This window comes from Sardina pilchardus, chromosome 14 (genome assembly GCF_963854185.1).
Source record: "Sardina pilchardus chromosome 14, fSarPil1.1, whole genome shotgun sequence".
Taxonomy (NCBI): domain Eukaryota; kingdom Metazoa; phylum Chordata; class Actinopteri; order Clupeiformes; family Clupeidae; genus Sardina; species Sardina pilchardus.
The window spans coordinates 22835519-22860582 of record NC_085007.1 but is presented as its reverse complement, the minus strand read 5'-3'; the positions used below and the strand labels follow the sequence as shown (position 1 = coordinate 22860582).

The window sequence follows — 25064 nt, the reverse complement described above, 5'->3', positions numbered from 1 at the left end:
GGTTTGGGCAGGAGATTGTGGCACAGAGTATGGGGCACGTGTATTTCACTGTGCCAGACAGAGTGACTTTAAAACAGTGTCAACTGCAGAACATTTCACTCGCCCACATAAACAAAGGCATTACAACTGACACTGAAGAACTTATAAATTGATGGCATTTTTGAGAGGAAGACTCTGATTCAGCAAATTGTTTCTTATTCTACAAGAAAGGGGGGGGGGGGGGGGGGGGGGGGGTAGAAATGATAACTACTGGGGTGGAGGGTGGGGTAGGGATTCAAAAAGAGTTTGGTTGTCTACAAGTACAAAAAGAGAAGGTGGGATTCAGAGAAAGTTGATCATGTTCTTTGCCACTTGTACACCTGTGAAATGACCATAAAGGGTACAAAGAGCTGCTTGGGATGAATACATTCATCTGCAGATGACAGACCATTGATACTGATGCCTGTGGACACACACACACATACTTACACACACCAAACACCACATCTAGTGGTTCATACTTCTCAAAAGACAAAAAAAAAAAAAAAATCTCTTTCTACAAGTGGGGAAATAAGAGGAAACAATATACAATGGAGAAATATTTGAAGCACTTGGAAGTCTACAAATACAGTTTCTAGCATAACTATCAGACACACATTCATACCCTTTCCTTGAGCCGCTCAACTGCGATTTGACAACGAGGCCGGTCGTTTTCTTGAACTAGCTTTCGTCTCTAGTCTAGTCTAACGGAACGACCGAAATAAATTAGCATTGTCTTGAGATCTGCCACCCTGTCTGACCACCCACTGGCTGCCGTTTCCCATCCCCCTCCAGAAACCCCCATGTGCTCACATACACGTCCACAAAAATAAACGAGGAAACCCTATTCCATTCTCACCAAACACACACTAGAGAGGAGTTCAATAGGGCCTCCCAAAAAAAAGAAATCTCCAATCACTGCACGCCCCCAACTGGTAGTAAGTGGTATTTCATTGACAATACAGCTCAAGTCTAAAACCATGATTCATACTGCATTGGAGATAAACTGCAACCAAACAAGCCTGGTGTGTAAGTTGAGGAGAGAGGGTTTTTTTTGTTTTTATCTTGCTAACGTATAGTCTACCCCATTTCAGTTAATTGAGAACTGGCATACAACTAATCAAAGTGAAATCTACATACATCTCCAATGATGGGCTAGAATGGTAGGCGTGGAGGCTATGACTTAAGCAAGTGAGTCTCTGTGTGACATTAGGGTCTGGAGGGCATTGGGGAACAGCGCAGAGTATGGTGGGTGACAACAGGTTCTCACCTTTGTCCTAACCACATCCCCAAGAGATGGCATTGCAAAATTGACAGCAAGGAGTACATTTTCTTTCCACAATAATAATAATACAAAAAAAGATTAGGAAACAATTGTTTTTTTTTTTTCTTTTCATCCAAGAATACTTAAAAATGCTCTTGTATGTTCTTTGTGTAGGTGTACAGAATTATGTTTGGTTGATGGTGGAGGAGGGGGGAGGGCATCCCTTTTGAAAGTCAGTGAAAATAGTCATCTTACACTTTCCATGTTTCTCTGATTTGATTTTTCCTCAGGACAAAAAAAAAAAAAAGAAAATCCACTGAAAAAGCTTGCAAATGTCCCTTTACGCCGTCCTTTTTTTGTTTGTTTTCTTTTGTTTATTGTTGTTTTTTTTTCTTTTCTCTCATAAGAAATGAGTCTCAAGAGAAAGGAGGGGAGGAGGAGGAGGAGGGGTGAAGGGGGCAGGGGTGAAACAACCATGAATACAATGTTTAAAAAAAAAAAAAAAAACCCAAGGACAGGGAGTCAAAAGTAAAATAAATGTAAAAAGGAGCAGTTCCCATGGAGGGGTCTGGGGCTGAGTGAGGGGAGGGGGCATGTATGTGTGTGTATGTGTGTGTGCGTGCGTGCATTTGTGTTTGTTTATGAGTGTGTGTGTGTGTGTGTGTGTGTGTTCAGTCAGAGTCGCTGCTGTCCGAGCTGGAGCCGCTGGAACTGCTGCTCCCCGAGTCCGAAGAGCTGCTGCTGCCACTGGCACGAGACGGGCCGGACCCGGGCCCTGAGCCTTTCTCTGCACCGGCAGAGAGGACGGGCGGAGGGGTGGACGGAGGGAGAGGCGGAGACAGGAGAAAGGAAGGAAGGAAGGAAGGAAACAAACATAGTGGTTAACACTCTCACACAAACACGTTGAAACACAGCCAAACCAACTGTGAAGATGCCCTGGAGGCATCGAGACACAATGGACTGGCAACACCACCTAATCACCTGAAAAGAAAACTGGCCCATCAAGCTCTCCTTGATAACTAATTGAAGGCCCTGCAGGCACAGCCGTGGGCTGTAGCGACAGCAAGAGGCTAGTTAAACAGGTTGTACATCCAGCAAAATTAGTAGAGCTGTGTGTGTTTAAGAAAGAAAGTGCTTGCTATAGAAGTCTGTGTTCTGACATTTAAAATATTGCTAGACACAAAAAACCCCCCCCAAAAAATCAGAAAAACACATTGCACCTTATTTACACCTTGAGTATCTTCTGACTTAATTATCATTAAATCCAAGATAGCATGCCTCACTGACCGTCTGCTAACAGTAATAAGTGATTCTATGTCCTATGAAAAGGCATCGTCATCTTTGATTTATCTGCTTTGATTATGTACCCGTGTGTGTGTGTGTGTGTGTGTGTACACGTGTGTGTGTGTGTGTGTGTGTGTGTGTGTGTGTGTGTGTGTGTACGTGTACACATTGGGGAGACTTACGTAGCGGTTTCCTCTGCTTCTTCTGCAGGCAGGACTTGACGTACTTCTCCAGCTCGCGCAGCGTGGACGGCTTGAGCGTCTCAAAGTCGATCTCGATCTCGTCGGGGTTGGAGTCGCGCAGCGAGGGCTCGCGCGTCTGGATGATGTGGACCACGCGGCCCAGCTTCTCGCCCGGCAGCCGGTTGATGTCCAGGCTCAGCTGCCGCTTCTCGTCGTACGTCATGGGGAGGCACTCCTCCTCCTCGTCCGTCTCGCCCGTGCGCCCGCCCTTCTTTGGTTGCCTAGGAGACGAGACAGAAAAAGACGAAGGAGAGAACGTTAAGGGAGTTATTAGAAAATGCAGCCGATTCTGTGATAACGGCATAGAAGAAGCAGAGAGCTTCCGTTTCTATTTCAGAGACGCACGACAGAGAGGGGTTGAACCCGAGACAGGAAAGACCAGCATGAGGGACATTGTGAATTTCTATTTCTCAGCATTACTTTGGCTACATGACATGCGTGCCAATGAATAACAAGTATTCCAAGTCGACAAATCTCTCAAGAGACTGGTGAGCTCATTAATGGTCAAGCTATTGTCTCCTCCATTATGGTATTCTTCTCCTACCTGTGTTGATTGTACGTACGGTCATTTATGGTTATCAAATACGGTTACTAAGGGTGCGTTCGTAAATTCAATCTGACACTCTGAAAAATAGAATAACGCTCTGCAGTTCGAAAAAGACGAGCATTCTAACTCCCAGTGAATTTACGAACGATTATTTGTGTTTATGTTTACAATATGGACGCCACTACGGCACTTTTGAAACAGGGTTTATGTATTATTCAAAACTCAATTCCACTTATGCAAGAGCTTTCTTGACAGTGATGATGAAGAACAATGTGAGAGCAGTTATTTAAACCGTCTACATAATCTTGATGAGCAACGCTTGTAATGTCAAGTTGGAAACGTTCTTCTAGCACTAGCACTAAAATGCTAACCTGTTAACGTTACGTAGGTAACTAGATTCGTTACTAGCTGACTGATGTGACGTCACACTCTGCTACTCTGTCCTTTCAGCTGGAGTGCCAGAGTACGCTCTGGGCGCTCCGAGAGTGTGACGCTCTGAATAAACGAACGATAATTCCATCCACACTCTGAATTTACGAACGGTTAAAAAAGTTTCAGAGTGTGCTCGGAGCGCTCGGAGTGCAATTTACGAACGCACCCTAAATACGGTTACTAAGTGATGATGTAATAATGGGATAATAAATCTCTTTCCAGGTCCAACGGCTTTCAGATTCACATGTTTTTCTCCATAGACAGTAAAATAAACTTTTTCCCCCAGCTATTTTGAGTAGCCTTTAAGAAAACGGTCATCTTAATACTGGCTTGTTACATCAACCTAATCAAATCCTATTTCTTGCCGAAGCCTGGACATTACCCTTGAAAATATCATCTTGCTGCACAGCTACAGTAATTACTCTGTTAAAGTTCAGCGATTTTGTTTTACAATTGCTAAAACGGAGGTCATGACAACCAAATTCACAAGTTTCAAAAACCGTCTGGCTGCGAAAAAACGTGTTGGGCCCGTGACGTCGGTTGTACAGGCCAAATGCCCATGTGACCAGGCAGTCGTACCTGGAGGCAGGGACGGTGCTGTTGGCCTTCTTGGACGGGGCCTTCTTCTGCTGGGCCGGTTTGGCGGGCTGCCCCGCGCCCGGCTTGGCCTTCTTGTCGTCCTCGGGCTTGGCTTTGCTGTGCTTGTTGTCGCGCTCCTTCTTCTTCTTGTCCTTCTCTTTCTTCTCCTTCTTCTTCTTTGGTTTGCTGACGGGGGCCTGAGAGAGAGCGGCCAGCTGCTCGTGGACGGCCTTCAGCTGGGGACAGAGAGGGAGGGAGCGTGTGAGAGAGGCACCTTTGGAGAGCGGAACACTACGCACACACAGTCAACTCATGGTTCCTGGAATGCAGGCTGCGGCTGATAGGCTTTAAAAAGCTCAGCAGGTGTCAGTGTGAACCCCAGAGGGGAAGTGTGCTGTGCCAGCTTCTCTGAGGGAAGACTTCAGTCCGACAGTTTTGTGGCCTTGGGCTTCAGATCACATCATCTAAAAATCAATATTCATTTTAAAAAATAATAATAATAAAAACAAACAAAAAAATAAAATAAAAAACATTCAAACTGTAGGGCAACACAGTCAGGCTGCTTGGCAAGGGCCATATAAGCACTTCGGTGACTGCGGAGAAAGGTTAATCATGGCTATGGATTACAAAATGTAAAAATTCTAAGAAATAATTGTCCTGTAAACCATTTAGACAAATACATAACTAAATGTACTTTACTTATGTACTATATGTGCAATATTTTATGGGCTTCACTCTAAAATTCACTCTTGAGATCACATGATCAAAACAGTATACTAACTCCATACTTGTAAGGTTCAGTCAAGTGTAGTGAATACTAATGACTCTCAATAAGAGGCCCATGACATTACCCTCCCTGCTAAACTACTAACTTGCATTGAAATGTATCTGGCTGATAAACACACTGCTCAGTGTTCTCGCTGGCCATTTTAATGTTGATAATGACACACGAGCCAAGTTCACTATGAGACACCAGCCAAGTCCACATGAACCAGGCTCAATATGCGCAACACATGTCCTTTCATACACATACATGCTCACGTACCACACACACACAAATTTATTCAAAACATTTATACAATCTTTAGAAATTAGCACAGTGCTCCCCAACAAATCCCATCCCAGCTAAGCATTTAGCCCTCTACTGCTCTTTGCTAAGAACTCAAAAAGCCACCACTGAGGGCTTGCTGCACACTTGGTGCTGTGTGCTATCGCCACTCATATAACATGATGATCATTGGCTGGGGGAGGCTAACAGGGGGGAGAAGCTAATGTGTGTGTATGCATAGGTGGGGTGAGAGGCAGATCACCTGATGTAACCCGTTTTTACTCCCCCGCCTGCAAGCAATGGGCTTCTTTTCAGACAACCGCTGCTGAGAAAGCCAAACGAGAGTAAGGGGAGGGGGATGCATGGACACAACTCAGAACAAGAAACGTTTCTTACGCTAAACACAAAAAAGAGAGAAAAACGAAAGGTAGGGGGGCAAATAAGCCATGCGTGACCAGGGGAAGGGTTGGTGGGGAAGGAGGGGGGGTAGTGGTTCTAAACTGAAGCCATGTCTTTAGGATATTGCTGGGGGAGAATGCATAGTTTGGGGGAATTTTGGTACCACAAAAAAATGCTAATTTTTTTTTGTTTCCAAGCGGCAGCAGAGGGCTAAATCTTTAGCTTTTTTTTGACAGGGAGACGGCAAAGCGATAACCAATCAAAGCTGAAAGCAGAGCAGGTAAAAGGAGGGGCTAGCCGTCAGGTGAGAGGCAACTTATTGGCCAACCACTTTGGCCAATCCCTCCAGCCGCAGAAAGCAGGAAAAAGGGTAAAGTGCAGAGAGGAGGGGGGGGGGGGGGGCGGGGGGGGGGGAGGAGGAGGAGGAGGAGGAGGAGGAGGCGGTGTCAAAGCTTAGGCCTGGCCCATGTGCATTTTCGGAGGGGTGTGGGGTTCAGGTTGGGATAAGGTTGCGATCCAACCCTCTGAAAGTGGAAACGCCCAGATATTAGAGGAGAAGGAAGAGGAGGAAAAGGAGGTAGAGGGAAAGGAAGAACAGCTGTTGTGTTTTTTTTTGTCATTTCTTTGGGGTACTTTTTTTTGTTATCGTCGGTCCTCGGTCTTGTGAAACCCACCTGTTCAGCACCCACCTGTTCCTGCAGCTCTGCCAGGCGAGTGGCGCGCTCCTCCTCGGAGTCGGAGCTGTCGTCGTCGGACGAGTCGCCGCTGCTGCCGCTGCTGCCCGTGCTCTTGCTGACCACGGGGCCGCCCGCCACGCCGCCGCCACCGCCGCTCGGACTCAGCGGCGCCGTCTCGTCCGGCATCTTGGCGAAGCGCATCTCAAACACATCCTAAACACACACACAAACGCGCGCACACACACACACAGCACGAAAGAAGAGCACTCCTATCAGTCTGCTTAACCATAGGAAACATTTCAAAAATGTGTTCAAAACATCCAAAAAGAGACACAAACAATGAAACACTCATTGATTCCATTACATTTCAATACTTACAAAAAGCTGAATATCAACACATCAAACTCGGCTATAAGGCAAGACATCAGAAATACACATAGAAAGCAGCAACAGCATTCAATCAAATGACCAAACCTTGAAGTGCCATAACAAAAGCTAATTGTTTTTCTTAAAACTTTGCATTGAAGACTCCTCCACACCCCTGCTTGCTCAGGTGTGTGACCTGTACGTACCTGTAGCTTCCTGGCCATGGCGACCACCTCGTGATCTGGCGGGTTATACTTGTAACAATTCGAGAACATTAATCGGACATCTGCAGCAAAAGTCTGTGCGTCCGTATACTCCCGACCGTCCATCTTTTTCTGCAACAATAAAGAAAGAGGGGCGAGAAGATGAAACCTTATTGGTCATTGACATGATCATGACCTGTAAAAGATAATCAACTTCCTTCTATAATGAATGTTGAAGTTCATCAAGGATTCCATGCCTCATGTTCACCGTGGTAATTCACTTGATAAGTAAATTAAATATTTAAACATCCACACTCAAGCTATCCCAAAGGAGCTTTCGCCGAGACCTCCACCCACACCCTTCCAGGTCACCGTCATTTCCCGACTATTAGCCGTGGTTTATACATTGATTTTTCAAAATGTCTTCAGCCTTGAGGTTAATACTTGGGGGGCAGTTAATACGGAATTAAAATGCTTTTGTTTCTTTTAACTGGCATATTCGGCTTATATACACAATGCGGCGAAATCCACAGGAAATGACCGCAGCGCCCCTACCTTGACCGTGCTCAGGTCCATGGGATGCTTGATGATGTCGTGGTAGTCGTGCAGGGCCAGCGCCTCGGCGTCCACGGGCTTGTAGAAGGGCCAGGCGTAGGCGGCGTGCTTCTTGGACAGCATCTCCTTCAGGATGTTGTCGCAGTGCTTGAGGTGCTCGGTCAGACGCGAGCGCTTGCCGCCTCCTCCGCCGCCGTGCTGCCCGCCCAGATCGCCGCCGCCGCCGCCGCCGTCCTCCGCCTCCTTCTTGGCCAGCTTGACGGGCCGGGGGACGCTCTCGCGTCGCGGGCCGGGCTTGCCGCCGCCGGCGGGGGGGGGCTTGACGTCGGAGAGCGGCGTGGGCGACTCGCCGCGGCTGGCCGTGATGGCGGAGGTGTTGGGCGTGGTGGTGTCCGCTTTCCTCTTGATCCCTTTCTTCTGAGGGAGCTCCAGAGGGAATTCAGATGGACATTTTAAAAGCGAGTCCCACACACAGAGAAACTTTTTAGAGAAACTTTGCAGGGCAACCGCTTAACCAGTTCCATTTGTTCTAATTGGATGACCATTACTTATGACTTAATTAAATAAAATGAATAGAAAAGTTGCCCAAATATCAAATGGAATGTGCCAGGTCAACCATACTCGGGAACATTGCCGAGGAACATTACTCAGTAGATGGTCTTTGGCACCATCAGCATAAGTTTCACTAGGTGCTACTCACAAAACAGAACACATACAATATATTTTAACATCCACAGATTTCTTGACCTCACCACTCAAACAGCTAGTACTGCGGTAAGAAAAAAACATTTCCGTAATTTCCCGACTATTAGCCGCGGCTTATACATTGATTCTGCAAAATTTCTTCCGCTATGAGGTTGATACACAGAGACAGTTAATATGGTGTTATTATTGTTTTGTTTCTTTTAACTTGCATAAAACACTGCCCTGTGGCTAGAACACAATGCGGCTTATACACGGGAAATGACTGTAGGCAGAAACACGGGTCTCACTTTGACGATGGGCTGAGCAGGTGGTCCCACTGGCATCATGGGCGTGGCCTGTGCGTTCTGCGTGGAGGGGATGTTGCCGGTGATGGAGCCCACGGGCACAGACGAGATGACCGGGGTCTGGGGGCCCGGAGACGTGGTGCCTGGGAAGGACGCTGGCGGAGAGGGCGACGACACTGCTGCCTCCTGCTGGCCACCTGCGGAAACGCGAGAAACACTTGTTAAAAAGAATGTTTCAAAGACAACCCATGGGCACAAAGGTGATTACTCCAGCCGAACTGCTGTTATTTGCAGTAACTTAGGGATGGAATGGAATAAATCCCAATTACAGCAGAAACTAGAAAAGCACTCCGAGAGCACAGACCTCCGCCAACAAAACAAAAAACAAAACAAACAAACAAACAAACAAACAAACAAGACAAACAGACAGAGACAGAACCCGATAGAAACAGAACCTCCTTGGCGGAGGGAATTAACCATGGCATACCTAATCCGGGCGGTCCAGGCGGCTTGCGCCCTTTAGGGCCCTTGGGGGCAGGTGGAAGGAGCTCCACCTCCTCCTGGGGCATCTGGGCGACCTTCTGCAGGAAAATCTTCTCCAGGGCCTGAGCCATGAGGACGATGTCGTCTGTGGGCTGGTTGAAGGAGAGATGGGGAGAGAAATCAGATTTTAGAAAAAGTTTGTTGAAAAGTGTTCAGAGGGCAGGTTTTGAATATTTGTGTGATGACAAGTTTAAGTTGTGCCAGAGAACCTCAAAACTCTTCAACAATTCAGCAATCAACAACTGGTCAAGTAGTTGTTTGAAGATTTGCATGAAGACAGACAAAAACTCAATTGATTTACCTATCCATCAATTTATTTACTGTCAATTTGGTAAAACACTCTTTTCAAAAGTTTCACACCGTTTTGCAATTCAATGAAGTTATCAAATCAGTTTTAAAAAGTGAAATAAATGGCTTATTAGAGAATACAGAAGTAATTATCAAAAGGGGCAGAATGTTATTTCGGAATTTAATGCTCAATAATAACAGAAATTCTGCTTTAGCCAAGAATTTTCATTTTGGTGAATCACCCCTCAGAAACCTAGCAACCACTCAGAAAGCCTTTCGTCTGTTGCCATGGCAAGTTCTATACAAAGGATGACTTGTGAGTCATTCTTTTTTTTCCCTGTCAGTAACGATCTCTTTCTCACATTTTGATAAAGAGGCATTTCTGCTAAATGAAGGGGTCAAGGAAAGTGTGGGCGCCTGCCAAACGAAATGAAATGAAAAGGAACGCAACACTTGAATGAGACCCACCCATCACGTCACTAAATAACAAACCCTGCAAAGTCTGCATCACACACACAAGCTCTGTGCGATGCTCCACGGACCGTAGGATCCACTCACCTTGTTGTAAATGTAGCAGTTGGTGAACATGGTGTTGAAATCCTGCATGCACTCGCTGGCGCTCCAATAGTAGGCGCTCTCCAGCCTCTTCTTGATGGTGCCCATGTCCATGGGGTTCTTGATTATCTTGTGATAATCCTGGAAGACAATTACCCAGGTCAGTGATTAGAGACGTGGGACTTAATGTACCTCATTGTTAAAACGAACCCTCAAGCCACATTCACTTTCGACTGCCTCTGTGAAAACATGCATCAAAAGGAAGTGCGTTTTATTTCCTTCTTCTTCCAATTGAAGATACTTTGACATGATTGCGTAAGCCCTGCACTGACAGAACAAGTTGTGGGAAAAAAGCAGTTACAAATCACACAATCAAGCATTTCCTGACACTAGCCTACTCAACATCTGCAATCATGCAGCATCATTTGGACATTCAAATACATACATCTGTAAATATGTATAATTGCTATTTTATTTGTTCCTCATTTGTGCTGCAATCTGGGAAAACTCTTGACATGGTACAAATTTTCCCCACTTAAGGTTCTGATACCATCCTAGCCACAATCTGAACACTGTCCCCTAGCAAAATTCTGGATAAAGTCTTTCCAAGATCTTGGATATTGTAGGATGGTATCAGAATCATAAGTTGGTGAAATTCCACTAGAGAGGGTTGAAATCAAGGATTTACGTTTGCACCATGTGAAGGGTTTTCCTAGATAGCATCACATTGCGTATGTACTGTAAGTGCTGCCCTGCTCCTGCATAAATACAATGACTACATGTTTTCTAAAAAAGGCATCAACAAGTTTAAATTGTTTTCACAAACTCTACAGGTGCAACTTCAGTTTAAATGACCAAAACAGCTTCCTATCCAACTCCTGTTAACACCACCACTGATTGCTTTCTACTCAACATCAACGACACCTATTAGACTGGTGGAACCCACATGCATGTACTAGATAAACATGAAATCAGAGTTTTCAGGTCTCACCGGCAGGCCAAGTTTTATTGCGTCCACTGGCGTGTAGAAGGGCCATGCGAACTGGTGCTTCCACAGTGTCTTGACCACCACATTCTGCATGTATTGCAGTTGGTTGGTCTTCCGGCCCGGCTTACTGGGGTTGGTCACCTCAGGGGGCGGGGGGTTTGTGGGAGTGGGCGGGGCTGGGGTTGCCGAGGTGACGGCGGACATGCTGGTGATCGGGGGGAACGGGAAGGGGTGGGGGGAAGGGGAACGTTGTCGTAGCGAGGAGGACTGCGACCTCTGCGCGAGGCAGATGCGGAGGTGGTGGTGGGTTTTTTGGGGGGCGCTTGTTCTGGTTGTCTGTCTGCTCTGCCGTGATCTGATGGGGACTACATCCTACGGCAGGGGCTGTCTCTGCAACTGCTGAAAGACAAGAGAAAGCAACAGGCAGGTGAGAACCAAAACATCAATAATAAAAAGGACATGTGAAGCCATTTTTTGTGTGCCAAGAAAAAAAAAAGTAGTATGTGGGTACATATTACAGGCATTATAATTAATTAATCCTCAAACACAGAAATATACATAACATTTTAAATAACATGACAGTCACATTTTTTCTCATCTTTAGCTGTCGCATTTTCAAGCTACCAATTAAAGAAAGTGAAGGGGGAAAAAAAACAGTCATAACCAAAAGGGACAACTCCTCCAAATCAACGTCATTTAAATATCAGCCTGCATGCATATGCAAATCAAACACACTTAGCTAAACACTAAAAATAATCATGAGAGTGTACATGTATATCAAATGGGCAGAGAGCTTCAAAGACGTCCAGTGTTATTAAACAGCAAGGCAAGCACGCCACCTCGAGCTGGACAGCTGGCTGATGGGTCCCTGGGGGACCAGTCTGATTGGTGCTGGGGCTCAGACTGCCTCCTGTAGCATCAGGCTTTCAGCTGGGACAATAGTACTAGGGGGGTCACCTATTAGATCAGGGTTCAAATGTGAACCAACTGAATAGCTTTCTAAGCCTGGCCCAGTCATAAGCCCGAGCGTGCCAAGTTCAGGCCCTTGGCGGTTTTATTGAATTGAGAGGGGGGAGAAAAGGCTGCAATGTGCCCTTCTTTATTCCTGTGTCATCACTAGAGCTTACATTTATATATATATAAAAGCACACCCACACAGTGAGGACAGGGTAGACTACCTGTACAAATATCAACTGACTTCATTTACACCAGCTAATTCATTGAAAGGTTTATCTATTAATTTATTTATTTATCACAAACCACTACAGAACCATCAATGGCCAAATGGCCTCTTTACTGAGCCACAGCTGATTATGATGAAGCAGCTATTTAGGACAAGCCATCTATTTACTTTTTGAAGCTATTCTGGTCTATTTACCACACAGAGATGCTCCGACTAAGACTGCCAGAGGATATTCCTGAAAAGGATATTTCAATGTCATTCTGGAGTCCAAGTGATTCATCCATATGGCAAACCGCTGGTTTAAACTCCTCTGTTGAACATCTGAAGCATCAGCATCATTTTCAACTTATCAGATACAATATTGCAGTGTTTTGTCTCATTTAAATGTTTACGGGAGGATGATTTAAAGAAAAACAAATATGAGCCTACTCCAAAGGCCACCTTCTACAACCTCACATCCAATTACATGTCGTTTTGACAGCTTAACAAAAAGCAAAGCCAAGAAATTGCAACTGTTTGCTCCAGATCTGACAACGACCACAATATCGGATGTTTTTGCTGTTAGCGTCATATGCATGTCTGACATTGCAAGGTAGTATCACACCGATTCACTTCGAAAGGAAATATACAAAGTATACCGAAACTAAGGTATAAGGTTACATATTTTCCATGTATACAATAACGTTACCCGCAATATTTCAATTTCAAATATTAATGTACATTGCGGGGATCCACAAGAACTAGCCACAATAACATGTGAAGAAGGCGATGACATTATAACGTTATTATAATAGCAAATAAAGTAAGAATTCAACACGGAAAAGTAGGGGGGGAAACACGCGAAGTGCCGTAAAATCGTACATTTTGCATATAAATAAGAACAGTTCGTCTCAAAATAGTTTACGCTGAGTAAGAACACCACAACAGTAAGTCCACAGACTTGTGTGCAAATGCAGATTGTTAAACGTATAGCTGCTACCCTTAACGTTAAAGTTACAGACATGCACCTCAGTGCAGCTTATGACCTCCCGCGTAAACAATCAAATGGCCGTAACGTTACCTCAACATTAGCTCATGAAATTGGCTAACAAGAAACGAAGTCTACACTCATTCATTCTACGGCTGAACCATGTGGTATAATAAGCATGCATGAAATAACAGAGCTCTCTCCATACTGAATAAACAAATGTAATTTGCAGCATCACAACAATATGCTTAGCAAAAATATATATATTTGGCAAGAGTTAGCTTGAGTTAACTTACCTCAATACAAAGCCAGATGGCTAAAGGCTATCAAGCTACATAACCTAGCAAACATGCTAACGTTCGCATGCGCGGGGAAGGAACAAGCACTGCTCCAAGATCTGCGAGGGAATATTTAAAAAGTGCCTAAATGCAATACGAACCAAACGAGAAGTTTCGTGTCTAACAAAAACACGCCATAACAGCTTGGTTTACGAGTCCGTGATTATAATGAGAACAGATGTAACATTACCAGACGTGAAAATGTTTTCTTTGGAGGCGTATTAGCTACTGCTTGCTACCTGGCCGTGGATGCGCCAAGCCTTCATTGCTGTTCTTTTTAAAAAGCTAGCAAGGCTTTCTAGCTTTACATTCACCAAAAAGATGGCGGGCAGATGTACCTAGCCTTTAGCACGCTAGCGATATAGTTAGCTCGAGGCTAGTCGGTCTCATTTTCGTCGTAGATTTAATGTTAAATCCAAGAGCTTGTTAGTATACCAAAATTTAGCAAACCCACAGAGTCTTCGTAGACAATGAACCAGAACCGATTTTTGTATTACATAGACAATATTTCGCATTAAAGACCCGTGGCAGGCTTTTGTTGTAACGTTATTGTTGCAATGCACAGGCGAAGCATTGTTGAAAACATTGCTATCTAGTAAACAGCATGCCATGCACAATATCAGTAATAGATTTATAACTACGAGAAAATTAATTAGATATTATTGTCACTCAGCAGAATATAACATGGATAAATATGAATACTTCAAAATATTACTTCTTTTACAGCTCCGAGATGTTTAGCTTGTAGCTAGTGGTCCGGGCAGCTCCTCTTTTATTTCACCGAGCTAGGGCAGCATAGAGATGAGGTACAAGAAGTCCTCTGCCCATGCGCAATGGCGCGCTGTTTCACGGACCTTGTTGTGCGTTCATGGACAGTTGTTGTGTTACTAAATACAACGCAACTCACCTTGTGGTGAAGCCTCAAGACAACGCCCCCCACCCCACCCCACCCCACCCCCGACACACACACACACACACACACACACACACACACACACGCACACGTATCAGTGTCATTTACATCAAATTGCAATCATATTTGTATCCTTGAGTAAGGCCACTACTGTCTCATGTCAGGGAATTGAAGTTGATACAGCCTTAAAAGTTGGCTTGACGAAAAGTTCCTTTATTAATGCGAAGAAGAAGAAAACAAAAACTCAGAACAGTAGGACAAAGGCCAGACACAATCATGTGGGTTCAACTTGACCTGTCGAATAGGGTCTTTAGAGCCTGCATAAATGTATGCATGTGGACAGATACAAATCACCACATCAATTACACGATCGCATCTGACGTGGGCTATTTCTTCAATAAAGCCAACATAATGCATTTCATTTACTTTGTAATTACAATTTGGGCTAATTTCTATGATCAAATCCAACCACAGAAGTAAGAGGCGTCAAGATGCAAATCATGAAATACATGGTTCGTTCCTTCTCGCTCTCCGTATCCCCCCCTCTCTATTCCAGTCATGCGCACAAGTGGTCGAACACTGCTGCCACATTCCCCGCCTGAGGCTGAAGCCGAAAAGAAGTGCTCATCCGCTTCTACTTTGTACAAAACAAAGCGAATCTTTGCAGAAATTATCGTAAAATATTACTTAAATGAGCCCTCCCATTGACACGGAATAAAGCACCTACTTGACGTTTGATCAATCATCGGCCCGACCGTGAGTAGACTTGTTTTTTATTGTTTGAATGGATTATGGCAGTGCATGTGGAAAATGAAAGAAAATATTCAACGTTAACTTCGGACGTTGGGGAGGTTAGCAGTCGCTACTTTGGCTGGCTTGCTAATTTCATCACTCATTACATGCCGTGTGCATTAAACAGTTGTGAATGCCATTTTTCTTCTGATAACAAAGTCACATTTAGCTGGTCAACTACACCTTTCGGCGAGGTTATCTACCGAGTTAGCGGTAGTAGGTATTGACGCTTCATGTCCATCATCAGTGGTTGGTGTTAGCTTGATCGCAAGCTTGTTAAGTCTGTACAGAAGGCCTGACTTGCTAAGCCAGTAGCCTAGCCAATCTTTGCTAATTGTTTTTTTTACATGTTCAACTCTTTGCATTTTTTTTAAATCTACGCGACCATAAACGATGTATTTGTTAATTGGTTGTCTCTAGAAGGCAACGTTAGTTTGAATAATTTCCCAACACAACCGACGATGTATGTAGAGAAGAGAGCTAGCATAACTGCTGTGCACGGTGGTAGCGACATTTGCTTGCGAATCGGTAATGATAGCAAATGTGGCTAACAGTGATGTTAGCACGACAGCTAGCTATCCTAACCAACGTTGTTTGAGGTTTCGAGATTAAATGAATGCACGGTGACACTTTTGAGACTTTACTATCAGAAGTGAGTTTTTAAAAGTGAGACATTCCTGTCAGTGTGTGTATCTAGGGAGGGTTATTTTGATTCATGTCAGTGACTTGTAGGTTAGCTACAAAACGTGGTAAGCTCCTGGTCTTGCTAGGTTAGGGCTAACATTGGTGGCCAGTGCGAATGTATTTATTTTGAACATGATGGCATAATCTTCACTCGGGTTGTATGGTAGGAGGGTTATACTTAGGTTTTGGCTGTTGTATAGTACTGTTGTCTGGAGACTTTTGTCTGTTTGATGCACATCTTTAGTGGCTATGACGTTATGGCTACAACGTTGGTGTTAGAAGAGAATCTCAGGTGAAGCATGGTTGGTGTGCGTATTTGCTTTACCTGCTAACCTGTATAAACGCTAGTAGTTGAACATCTAACTGATAATTAAGTGTAAGGTTTTGTGTTGTGATGGGTAATGTCATCACTAATGTTTGAGGTCCAGTTAGTTTTCACAGGGCCTTTAGAGTAACGTAGTTAGATTAGCGTCATCTACACTGCCTTTTGTGACTATTGACTTGAGAGCTACAGTATCTGGATACATATGAATTGCATGGCCCGTTTAGCGTCAGGGTGCATATAAGTTGCATCCAAGGATAACGTCATACATAATGGGACAAATAATAGGCCTAGTTTGTAAATTGAGAAGTTTTAGATAGTTCTTCTTATTTTGTCTTTTGTCTTTGACATAATCATGTGAGTGTGTATGTGTTTGCACTGTGTGTTTCTTTTTGGCAGTCTGGCTGACGTGGAACCAGTTCCAACAAACCCATTCTCCCCGCTCCATCACCATGGCAACAGAGGAGAAGAAACCAGACACCGAAGCCACTAAAACACAGTCGACATCATCTGGCTCTGCCAGCCAGAGCAAGGTACTAAATTAATCTCCACCTGCCTGAGTATGCATCAGGGCAAACACAAGGATACGTTGTCCACCTTGTCATTGGTGAATCTTAGGGCTATGCAGGCCGTTTTCTTTCTTTGACATGCACACATGTAGTCAATTGCCTAACTGTCAGGGAACCATGTGAGTTTGCTAAGATTTTGGTATTGTACCTTAGGGTTACTTTTAGCATGTCAGTTATTGGAGGAAATCTGTAAATCTGATATTGACAAATCAGTATTATGCAGATGTGTGAAAGTCCAGTAATCTTATCTCTGAGGTAATCCCACAGACACACACCATACCTGCTTTTTTGTTATCATGAACATGCAGAATTCACCTGAAGGCAAGATTAGGCACTGAACCCTATGAGACATGTCTCCTATGTCTTAACTTCCCTTCTTTCATCCAACCAGTCGGTGCCGGTGAAGCCAAACTACACCCTGAAGTTCACGCTAGCTGGACACACCAAAGCCGTCTCCTCAGTGAAGTTCAGTCCCAGTGGAGAGTGGTTAGCCAGCTCCTGTGAGTATACGATAATTCATTCTCTTTAGGACCAGAATTGGATACAATTTGAGACTTTAAAGTAAATGATGTGACCCAAACTTAGTTCTTGCTTAATTTGTTTTCAAAGGGAAACAAATCTGTTTGTCTAGACATGTCATTTTTGTCTCCTGAAATATTTCTTAACTGTGCATGGAGTGATTGCATAGGTGTTACTTACAGATGCATGCAGTGCTAAGGGATATTTTGTGATAATCATTTCATCTATCATCTCATTTTGATTTCAACAGCTGCTGACAAGTTGATCAAAATATGGGGGGCATACGATGGGAAGTTTGAGAAGACAATATCTGGACACAAGCTTGTGAGTTCGGATTGTTTGTTTTCTTTTCACATAAACTCATTCATGTTTTGTGGTGTCTACATTTAATATTGAATTTGACCATTCTAACCAGTTATTTAGTTCTGATCTTGACTAGATGTTTAACATGTGTCATTCAACCTCTCAAATGTAGGGAATCTCTGACGTGGCCTGGTCTTCTGACTCCAACTTGCTGGTGTCAGCCTCTGACGACAAGACTCTCAAGATCTGGGATGTCAGCTCGGTAAGAGTGTGTGTGTGTGTGTGTGGCAATCAGTTTTTAACATTACCAGCAATATCATTCATGCATTCTTGGTCTGTATGTACTTGGGTTTGTTAAAGATTCACTTCACTAGACTGACCTTGGCAGCGTTAGGGACTATACCAGATGCATCTTTCAAAATGGCCAGACATAATGCACGTTATGACAGGCAAGAGATGCTGTAGCGCTATGGTTGTTTGGAGATACTGATGGATATATGGTATTATCATTTTATTTTTTTTATGTTTTTTAGGCTAGTTTGTTGCTGTGGGAATGATGTGAAGTTATTTGAAGTGAATTGCTATTGTAAATGATCAGATACTGCTAAGTTATCGTGAATACTTCTTGGATCATGTAGCAGATTGCAGGTTTGCTCTTCTTGCTGCTAACTTTTTGTTATTGGGCTGCTGTTATAAAAGTGACAGTGAATGCTGTCATGTGCTGCATAGTTGAACTATTTTTAACTTCAGACGCTATCAAATGGACAGATGTTGGGTAAAATGCAGTGAGGGGAGACTAAACTTGTCAAAAATGTCCCTTTGAAAAGTAATATGCATAAATCAAATGAAGTAATGGTTGACAGTCAGAACACATGGATGCGCTTCTCTTGTAGAACCTCCTTGTTTGCTGAAAACTTATCTTTGTTTGGAAAACATCAATGCCAATGAATATGATTCTCTTATCTTTATTTTTTTTAGTAAATTTTTGTTGCAAAACTGACTTCCATTGTATATGATCATCTTGGTTCATATCTTATCAGTGTATAAGACAGGAGAATAGCAGGAGTGAGACAGTTGGATGCGTACTCGGTGATTCCAACTTCATCGCTATGGTTACGGTTGCCTAAATTGAACTTAGTTTGAGTCACCATAGTAACAGCACAACGTGTCTCTTTTGCCCTATGCTGTCAGGCAACTGGTGAGAAGGTGCATTGCGGTGCTCGTTGAGATGTTCTAACCTTGTTTTTCCACCATTTTTCTCCCGTCTGCAGGGGAAGTGTCTGAAGACATTGAAAGGCCACAGCAACTATGTGTTCTGCTGCAACTTCAACCCCCAGTCCAACCTGATCGTGTCGGGATCGGTGAGTAGTACTTTCACATGTCCCCCCTGATAGTACTTTCATTACAGTTCTTATTGCAAAAAATAATACAAAAGGCTGACACTTGAACCTCACAAAGACTCAGGAAAGGAAATGTATAGATAAGCTATGAATGGATTCACCATTCACAATGGTGGTTTGTGTTAGCAGTTGTGTGATGGTAAACCACGCGCTGTGTGTGAGCGCATGCTAATTTAGTGCTGTTTCCCTCTAGTTTGATGAGAGCGTGCGGATATGGGACGTGAAAACGGGCAAGTGCCTGAAGACTCTACCAGCCCACTCAGACCCGGTCTCTGCTGTAAGTGTTCATCAAGATGCTGAGTTGTGATGTTAGGCTTGTTTTTTGACATCTGGCTTCTGCTTGTCTGGCACCTGTTGACTGATAGTCTAGTAATGTTTTAGGCCAGTAACTGTCATCACTGTTGCATTTTGAGGCATGAATCACAAAGTACAGTACCCTGTCTTTTCCTTGCTTTTGGTAATTCCCATGCCATTAGTCATAGGATACGTTCGGTCCACTTTAAAGAATGACCCTTCATTGAGCAGCTGAGAGGAGGTGGCCACGCTACTTGATTCCCCCTATTTGCATAATTGGCATTTCAAGAGCTAAAGCATTTTTTGTTGTGTAATGTGTTCCAGGTGCACTTTAACAGAGATGGCTCCCTCATTGTGTCCAGCAGTTATGATGGCCTGTGGTGAGTCAACTGGTTTCTCTTTCATCATACTGCCCATTTTATGGTTAGCAAACAAAATGTTATTCTACCAGTGGTAACATGAAAGGAATGAATATGTTTAATAATTTCTAGACAGACAGCAAATGGAACTGAACTCATAAACTGGCTAACTTGCTGACGTGTGTGTGTGTGTGTGTGTGTGTGTGTGTGTGTGTCTCAACAGCCGAATTTGGGACACAGCATCTGGTCAGTGTTTGAAAACACTAATTGGTAAGTGGACATTTTTCCCCCTTGATGCTATCTACCCACCCTCACCCATCCATGATCATTTCAATGGCAAAATCCCCAGCCCAGATATACCATAGCAAACTCATGTAACCTCTGTTCATTACAGATGATGACAACCCTCCTGTGTCTTTTGTGAAATTCTCCCCCAATGGTAAATACATTCTGGCTGCCACGTTGGACAAGTAAGTAAAAGGCAAAATGTCATGTTATTCCAGTAAAGCCATATCAGTATTTAAAATACTGCAATTGAATAATTGTGCTTCATTTAAGCTGTCAGTTGCTTTTTCCTACCCCTGATATCACTTGTATTCATTTCTGGGCTTTCGGAAGTGAATGCAAGTAAATAAGCTTAATAGTTAGCGCTGTTGCTGTTATTGCAGTGATTATTTTACCCAAGATCATGGTCATGTTGACCACAGAGCTTCAGACCATATCATATATTTTTTTTTTTTTTCTTTTTAATATCATTATTTGGAAGGTGATACTGGAGGATACACTACCTTTTATTGTGTGTTGCCCTTGCTTTTTTTTCATTTCAATTTTCAGTTATCAATAAATCTATCCATAGTACTCTTTCTGTTTTCACTTTTCCATCTTTTATCGTAGGCAAGACATCGCCAGCATTTCAGACTGGAAAAAAAAGCTAATTATGGTCTGAAGCTCTGGTTAGCCCCCATAAACCAAAATCTAGAGAGCTGTGTATCAAGTCGCTGTTTACTTGTGATGGAGTGTTTTGTTACTGCCCATCCCTTGTGAATTTGTCTTTGTGGTGTCTAGCTTCCTGTGTGTATATTTTAGCACTACTAAATTCTGAGGGGACATGATGACCTGATTAAATGAACCCTAATGCAAACGAAGGATCACATCATAAAATAAGCTCTCGTCTGTGTGTGCATATAGAACAATACATTGAACTCCAGTCTCACACGTATATCACACTTATATATTGCAAGATGCTTATGAGTATGCTGTGCTTCACTTGGGCTCAACATTTGATGTTTCTGTGTGTTTTCAGCACTCTCAAACTTTGGGACTACAGCAAAGGAAAGGTGAGGTTCATTTTTGCTAAATTGTGAACTAGGCACCCATCTGGCTGTTTAACTACACTTCCTTATGTCATAAACACCTTTATATCAAGTTAAAGAAACATTTAGTGTTATTGAAGCTGGAAACGTTTAAAAAGCATATTGCTAACACTCAGAACCAGTTGTAAGTTGTAACCTGTCTCTGCCTTACAGTGCTTGAAGACCTACACGGGACACAAAAACGAGAAGTACTGCATATTTGCCAATTTCTCTGTCACAGGTGGCAAGGTATGTGGAATAACCCCCTCTCACTCTTAACACATTGATTTGGCATTTACCTAAGGATAGATGGTGTTCTGCATTCTGTGACATTAACATGTGATTGACCCACCCCATCAGTGGATCGTGTCCGGTTCCGAGGACAACATGGTCTACATCTGGAATCTGCAGACCAAAGAGATTGTACAGAAACTACAGGGGCACACAGGTAGGCCATGATTCGGCTTTTGAGATTGATGTACATTTTTTTGTAGCTTATTTTTACTCTAAGTGATTTTTGGATTAAGGCAAGTCAAGTCAAGTGCTTCTCTTTGTTACTTGCACCGTAAGGTTTTATGTGCCGTGTCGTGTGATATGAAAAAGGGCTATTTCCGTTCCTCTCCAAAATTGTAGTTTATTTTAAGAGTCTGTGTAAATAACCTAAGACGGCCTGTGAAATGCCAGCTACATATCCCCTGAATTGAGCTGTCTAACTGTCTGTGGGGGAAAAAAACTCGGCCTTTGTCTTGAGACAGTAAAGGCAGTGAAGCCTGGCTGGGGCTAGGTGAAGTCTGCTTGATTTAATATACGAAAGTAAAGGCCAGTTGAAATGAACACATGAAGCATTGGAAAAGATATCGCCAGAGGTGGAAAACTTCAGCTTCAGAAAGTAAAAGTCCAACTATGTATTGGTTCTACCTGTACACTTAACACAGGCGATATCACCAATTAGCTGCTCTCCCTAGCTGAAAAGTTGTGCTAATTGTGCTAATTAGAATCAGCGGGTTGAAGTGAATGGTTGGCACAGATATGTGGTAAGACTTTGACTCACTGAAGCTAGACTTTTCCACCTCTGGATATCACAGACCAACAAGGTTCCTCTAACTCCCCACCCCCCCACCTCATATGAGCTTTCAGTTGGCACTGTTTTTAGTCACAATGTCAGACAAGTCCAGACATTTTTGTTTTGCTATGAGCTACAACTCCGCGGTTTGCTCGCCCGTGCTGACCCACTCCCTCTCTCTCTTCCTCCTCTTTCTCCTCTGGCCTCTCAGATGTGGTGATTGCCACTGCCTGCCACCCCACAGAAAACATCATCGCCTCGGCCGCGTTAGAAAACGACAAAACCATCAAACTGTGGAGGAGCGACTGCTAAATTTTCCGAGCAGCCCTGCCGGGAAGGAGTGCCGATTCCAATGGGCTTATTTTATTTTTTCTTTTTTTTGTATGTTTCATTTTTTGGGTATATAAGAGAAAAAAAAGAAAAGAAATGAAAGAAGAAAATTAAAAAAAGGACTTTTTTTGACAGATGGAGGCCTGGTAGATCAGCCAAGGCCCAGAGAGAAGCGCATGAGCACACCATGTCCTGAAGCAGTCCGCGATCGCACAACTCTCGTCCCCCCACCACCTCCTCGTAGCTCCGCTAGCTCCTGCGAACACACACAAACAGACACACACACACACACACACACACACAGGCACATACACGCACACGCAACTCTCTACAACCTAACGCTTGTGCACTACAACACAATCACTTTCCGTTTCCTTCTCTGTTCCCTGGTCTCTCTCTCTCTCTCTCTTGGCCTTATGTACTGTCTGGTGGATGTTTTTTTCCCCCTCCCTTTTTTTCTTCCTCTCTTTTTACTCGTCCGTCTTTGAGGGTTGCACTTCTCGCACTGCGCCTCACCCGAGCAGCTTCTCGTAGTGATGTCCCGCTTTTCTCTCCACACAGCAAAATGAAGAAGAAAAAAAAATGTACTCGAGTCTTACTTACTTAACCCTTTTTATCTGCAGTGACAGCTCTTCCACACACCGTGTTCTGTAGGATTCAGCCTTGTTGTGTTTTATTTTTTTTTCTCTCTCTGCTGTGCATGAACTGTAACGGGGTCAACTCACACAGCCATCGAACTCCCACACCCAGAAGTGCGCTTTGTGTCACATTAGGTTACCCTTTTTTGTGTACTGTCCCTTTAAGTGGTCTTTTTTGTCATTTGTTCTTTGAAGATTGGAAAAAAAAGGTTTATAAGCAGGTGTTAGTTGGAAGAAATGACCAGAAAAGAATTGTAGGGCAGCAGGCCCCTCAGACACCAGTATAGATGACGAAAATGCTTTTTAAATGTCAAAATTGTAGAGGAAGCCTTGAAACAAACCAGTGTTCAATGTCTGCATACTACAGCAGTTAACCTGTTCAATGGTGCTTACCGTACAGTGAACCAAGGGGTGGCTATGACTTGTCTTAGTAATTGTAAATAGAGATGGCATCAGATTAAAGTTTTTTTTTTCACTCCGGAGTTGTTAGTTTAACCTTAATTTATGTTTTTGTTCATATATTTGTACTCGGTAGTATTTTAAAAAAAAGTGTCTCGCATAATCTGTATTCTAATCGTAACGTCGGCAGCTTTGTGTGTTGGACGCACATACTGCAGTGTCAATTTCTTTGAATGCATGTTTCATAATTGTCATTTACCGCACAATATAGTGAAGGGTAATGCTGTATATTTTAAGTTCTATGGTCATTTTGTTGTGCACACCTGGCTCTTTTTCGTCCTCCTCACCAGGGGGTATTCAAAGTACGTGGTTTAGTGACGAAACCAGACAACCTCAAAATAAGTGGTAAAACTCCCAATAGAAGTTTTCTCTGGTTTCTTTCTCCATCAAAACAAAGTCATAGCCTCTTTTAGGTTTACCACTTATTCTGAGCTAAACCACGTACGTGAAAGACCCCACCAGTGCATAGTTTGAAATATAAACAGCTGCTCGTCACGGCAGAGTCCAAGCTAAGAATGTCCCCTTTAGATGGGTTGTCACCATGCCCATCAGTTATTGGGTGAATAATTATATGGCAAGGTTAGCTGGGCGTACGGCCCAAGTTAATAAAGGATATATTGAAATAATGAAGGGAATTGAAAGGCGTTGACCAAGACCTCGCACTAAGACCAGACGGCTCACATTAAAGCTTCTTCACTTGAGTTTTCCTCATTGAGTTTATCAGTTTTGCCCATGAATGAACCTGGCTGAATATCAAAGAAAAAGCACTGTCTATAGTCGTAGAGCTAAAACTGAAATGAATGGTTTCAAAATGCGCAATGTCAAATGGTAGTATATCATAATCATGGGCCTTTACTGTGTTATGTGTTACAAAGTTGTTTTGGTCATAAGAGTTTGTGAATGTCTTGTTCATATTTGCATTTTCTGCCTTTTGAAAGTCAAATATTTACCCCCTTTTTCTGTCACTTTCTGCCCTCTAATCCAGAGGTCATGTAGTTAGTAGTGCAATTGTGTTGGGTTCGTGTCTAGTAAGCCTTTCTGAGGAGGCGAGGGTCTGATGCCGTTTGCTATACTGGCTGTCACTCAAGCCAGTGCCTCCTCTGTCTGTCTGTTGTCATTCGGATTGGCCTGTGGTGCACCGGTGGGCGTGGAAAGAGCTGCATGATCGAGACCTCCTGTATCGCACTCAGTTGCTCCGGACATTACCTGTGACTCAATAAAGACTTTTTTTTCTTTCTTTTTTTACATGTACAGAAACTGCCCCGTGTTGGCTCATTATTGCCTCGAGGGGTTTGTGTCCCATTGAGGTTAGCATTTGTTTTGATTTCAGAGATGCTGGTGGGTTTTCACCCGTTAAACATCCCCGGCACCAAACATGAGCCCTTCTCATTCGTCTTTTTATCTATCCTCCCTCCCTTCCTTCCTCGGTCCTCCGGCTCGTTCCCACTGATCTAGATAAAGAATGATTGAGCGGCAACAATGGGATAGTCTATCCAGTGTTCTTTACAGATCAGTGGGAACGAGCCGGAGGAGAGAGATTGACAAGGGGCCCATGTCTTTGAGCATGGGCCTCTCTCAACATCCCCCCTCGATCCTCGATGC

At 43.5% G+C, this 25064-nt stretch overlaps 2 protein-coding genes across 11 annotated transcripts; one reads left to right on the top strand and one right to left on the bottom strand.

The window, feature by feature from the left end:
• Positions 1 to 224: 224 nt before the first annotated feature.
• On the bottom strand, positions 225 to 14312 carry brd3a (bromodomain containing 3a). Of its 10 annotated transcripts, none has more exons than XM_062553872.1 (12): positions 14181 to 14312; positions 10981 to 11373; positions 9993 to 10130; positions 9091 to 9238; positions 8607 to 8800; positions 7615 to 8040; positions 7063 to 7191; positions 6488 to 6703; positions 5677 to 5739; positions 4367 to 4602; positions 2749 to 3029; positions 225 to 2069 (listed from the first exon to the last, which is right to left on the bottom strand). In XM_062553872.1, the coding sequence occupies exons 2-12, from the start codon at positions 11179 to 11181 to the stop codon at positions 1954 to 1956; spliced, it is 2148 nt and encodes a 715-aa protein (XP_062409856.1). In that variant the 5' UTR covers positions 11182 to 11373; positions 14181 to 14312; the 3' UTR covers positions 225 to 1953. The 10 variants fall into 10 exon arrangements, with proteins under 10 accessions (XP_062409856.1, XP_062409855.1, XP_062409857.1 ...); XM_062553871.1 differs by having other exon boundaries at positions 10981 to 11376; positions 14181 to 14287; XM_062553873.1 differs by lacking the exon at positions 14181 to 14312 and adding an exon at positions 13424 to 13442 and having other exon boundaries at positions 10981 to 11376.
• A 659-nt stretch (positions 14313 to 14971) lies between these two features.
• On the top strand, positions 14972 to 23481 carry wdr5 (WD repeat domain 5). Its single transcript, XM_062554179.1, has 14 exons — positions 14972 to 15134; positions 16576 to 16709; positions 17137 to 17245; positions 17515 to 17588; positions 17740 to 17829; positions 18839 to 18928; positions 19161 to 19244; positions 19586 to 19641; positions 19844 to 19890; positions 20015 to 20090; positions 20924 to 20957; positions 21147 to 21221; positions 21333 to 21420; positions 22247 to 23481. Exons 2-14 carry the CDS (start codon positions 16629 to 16631, stop codon positions 22345 to 22347), a joined length of 1005 nt encoding a protein of 334 aa, XP_062410163.1. The 5' UTR covers positions 14972 to 15134; positions 16576 to 16628; the 3' UTR covers positions 22348 to 23481.
• The last annotated feature ends 1583 nt before the right edge of the window (positions 23482 to 25064 follow it).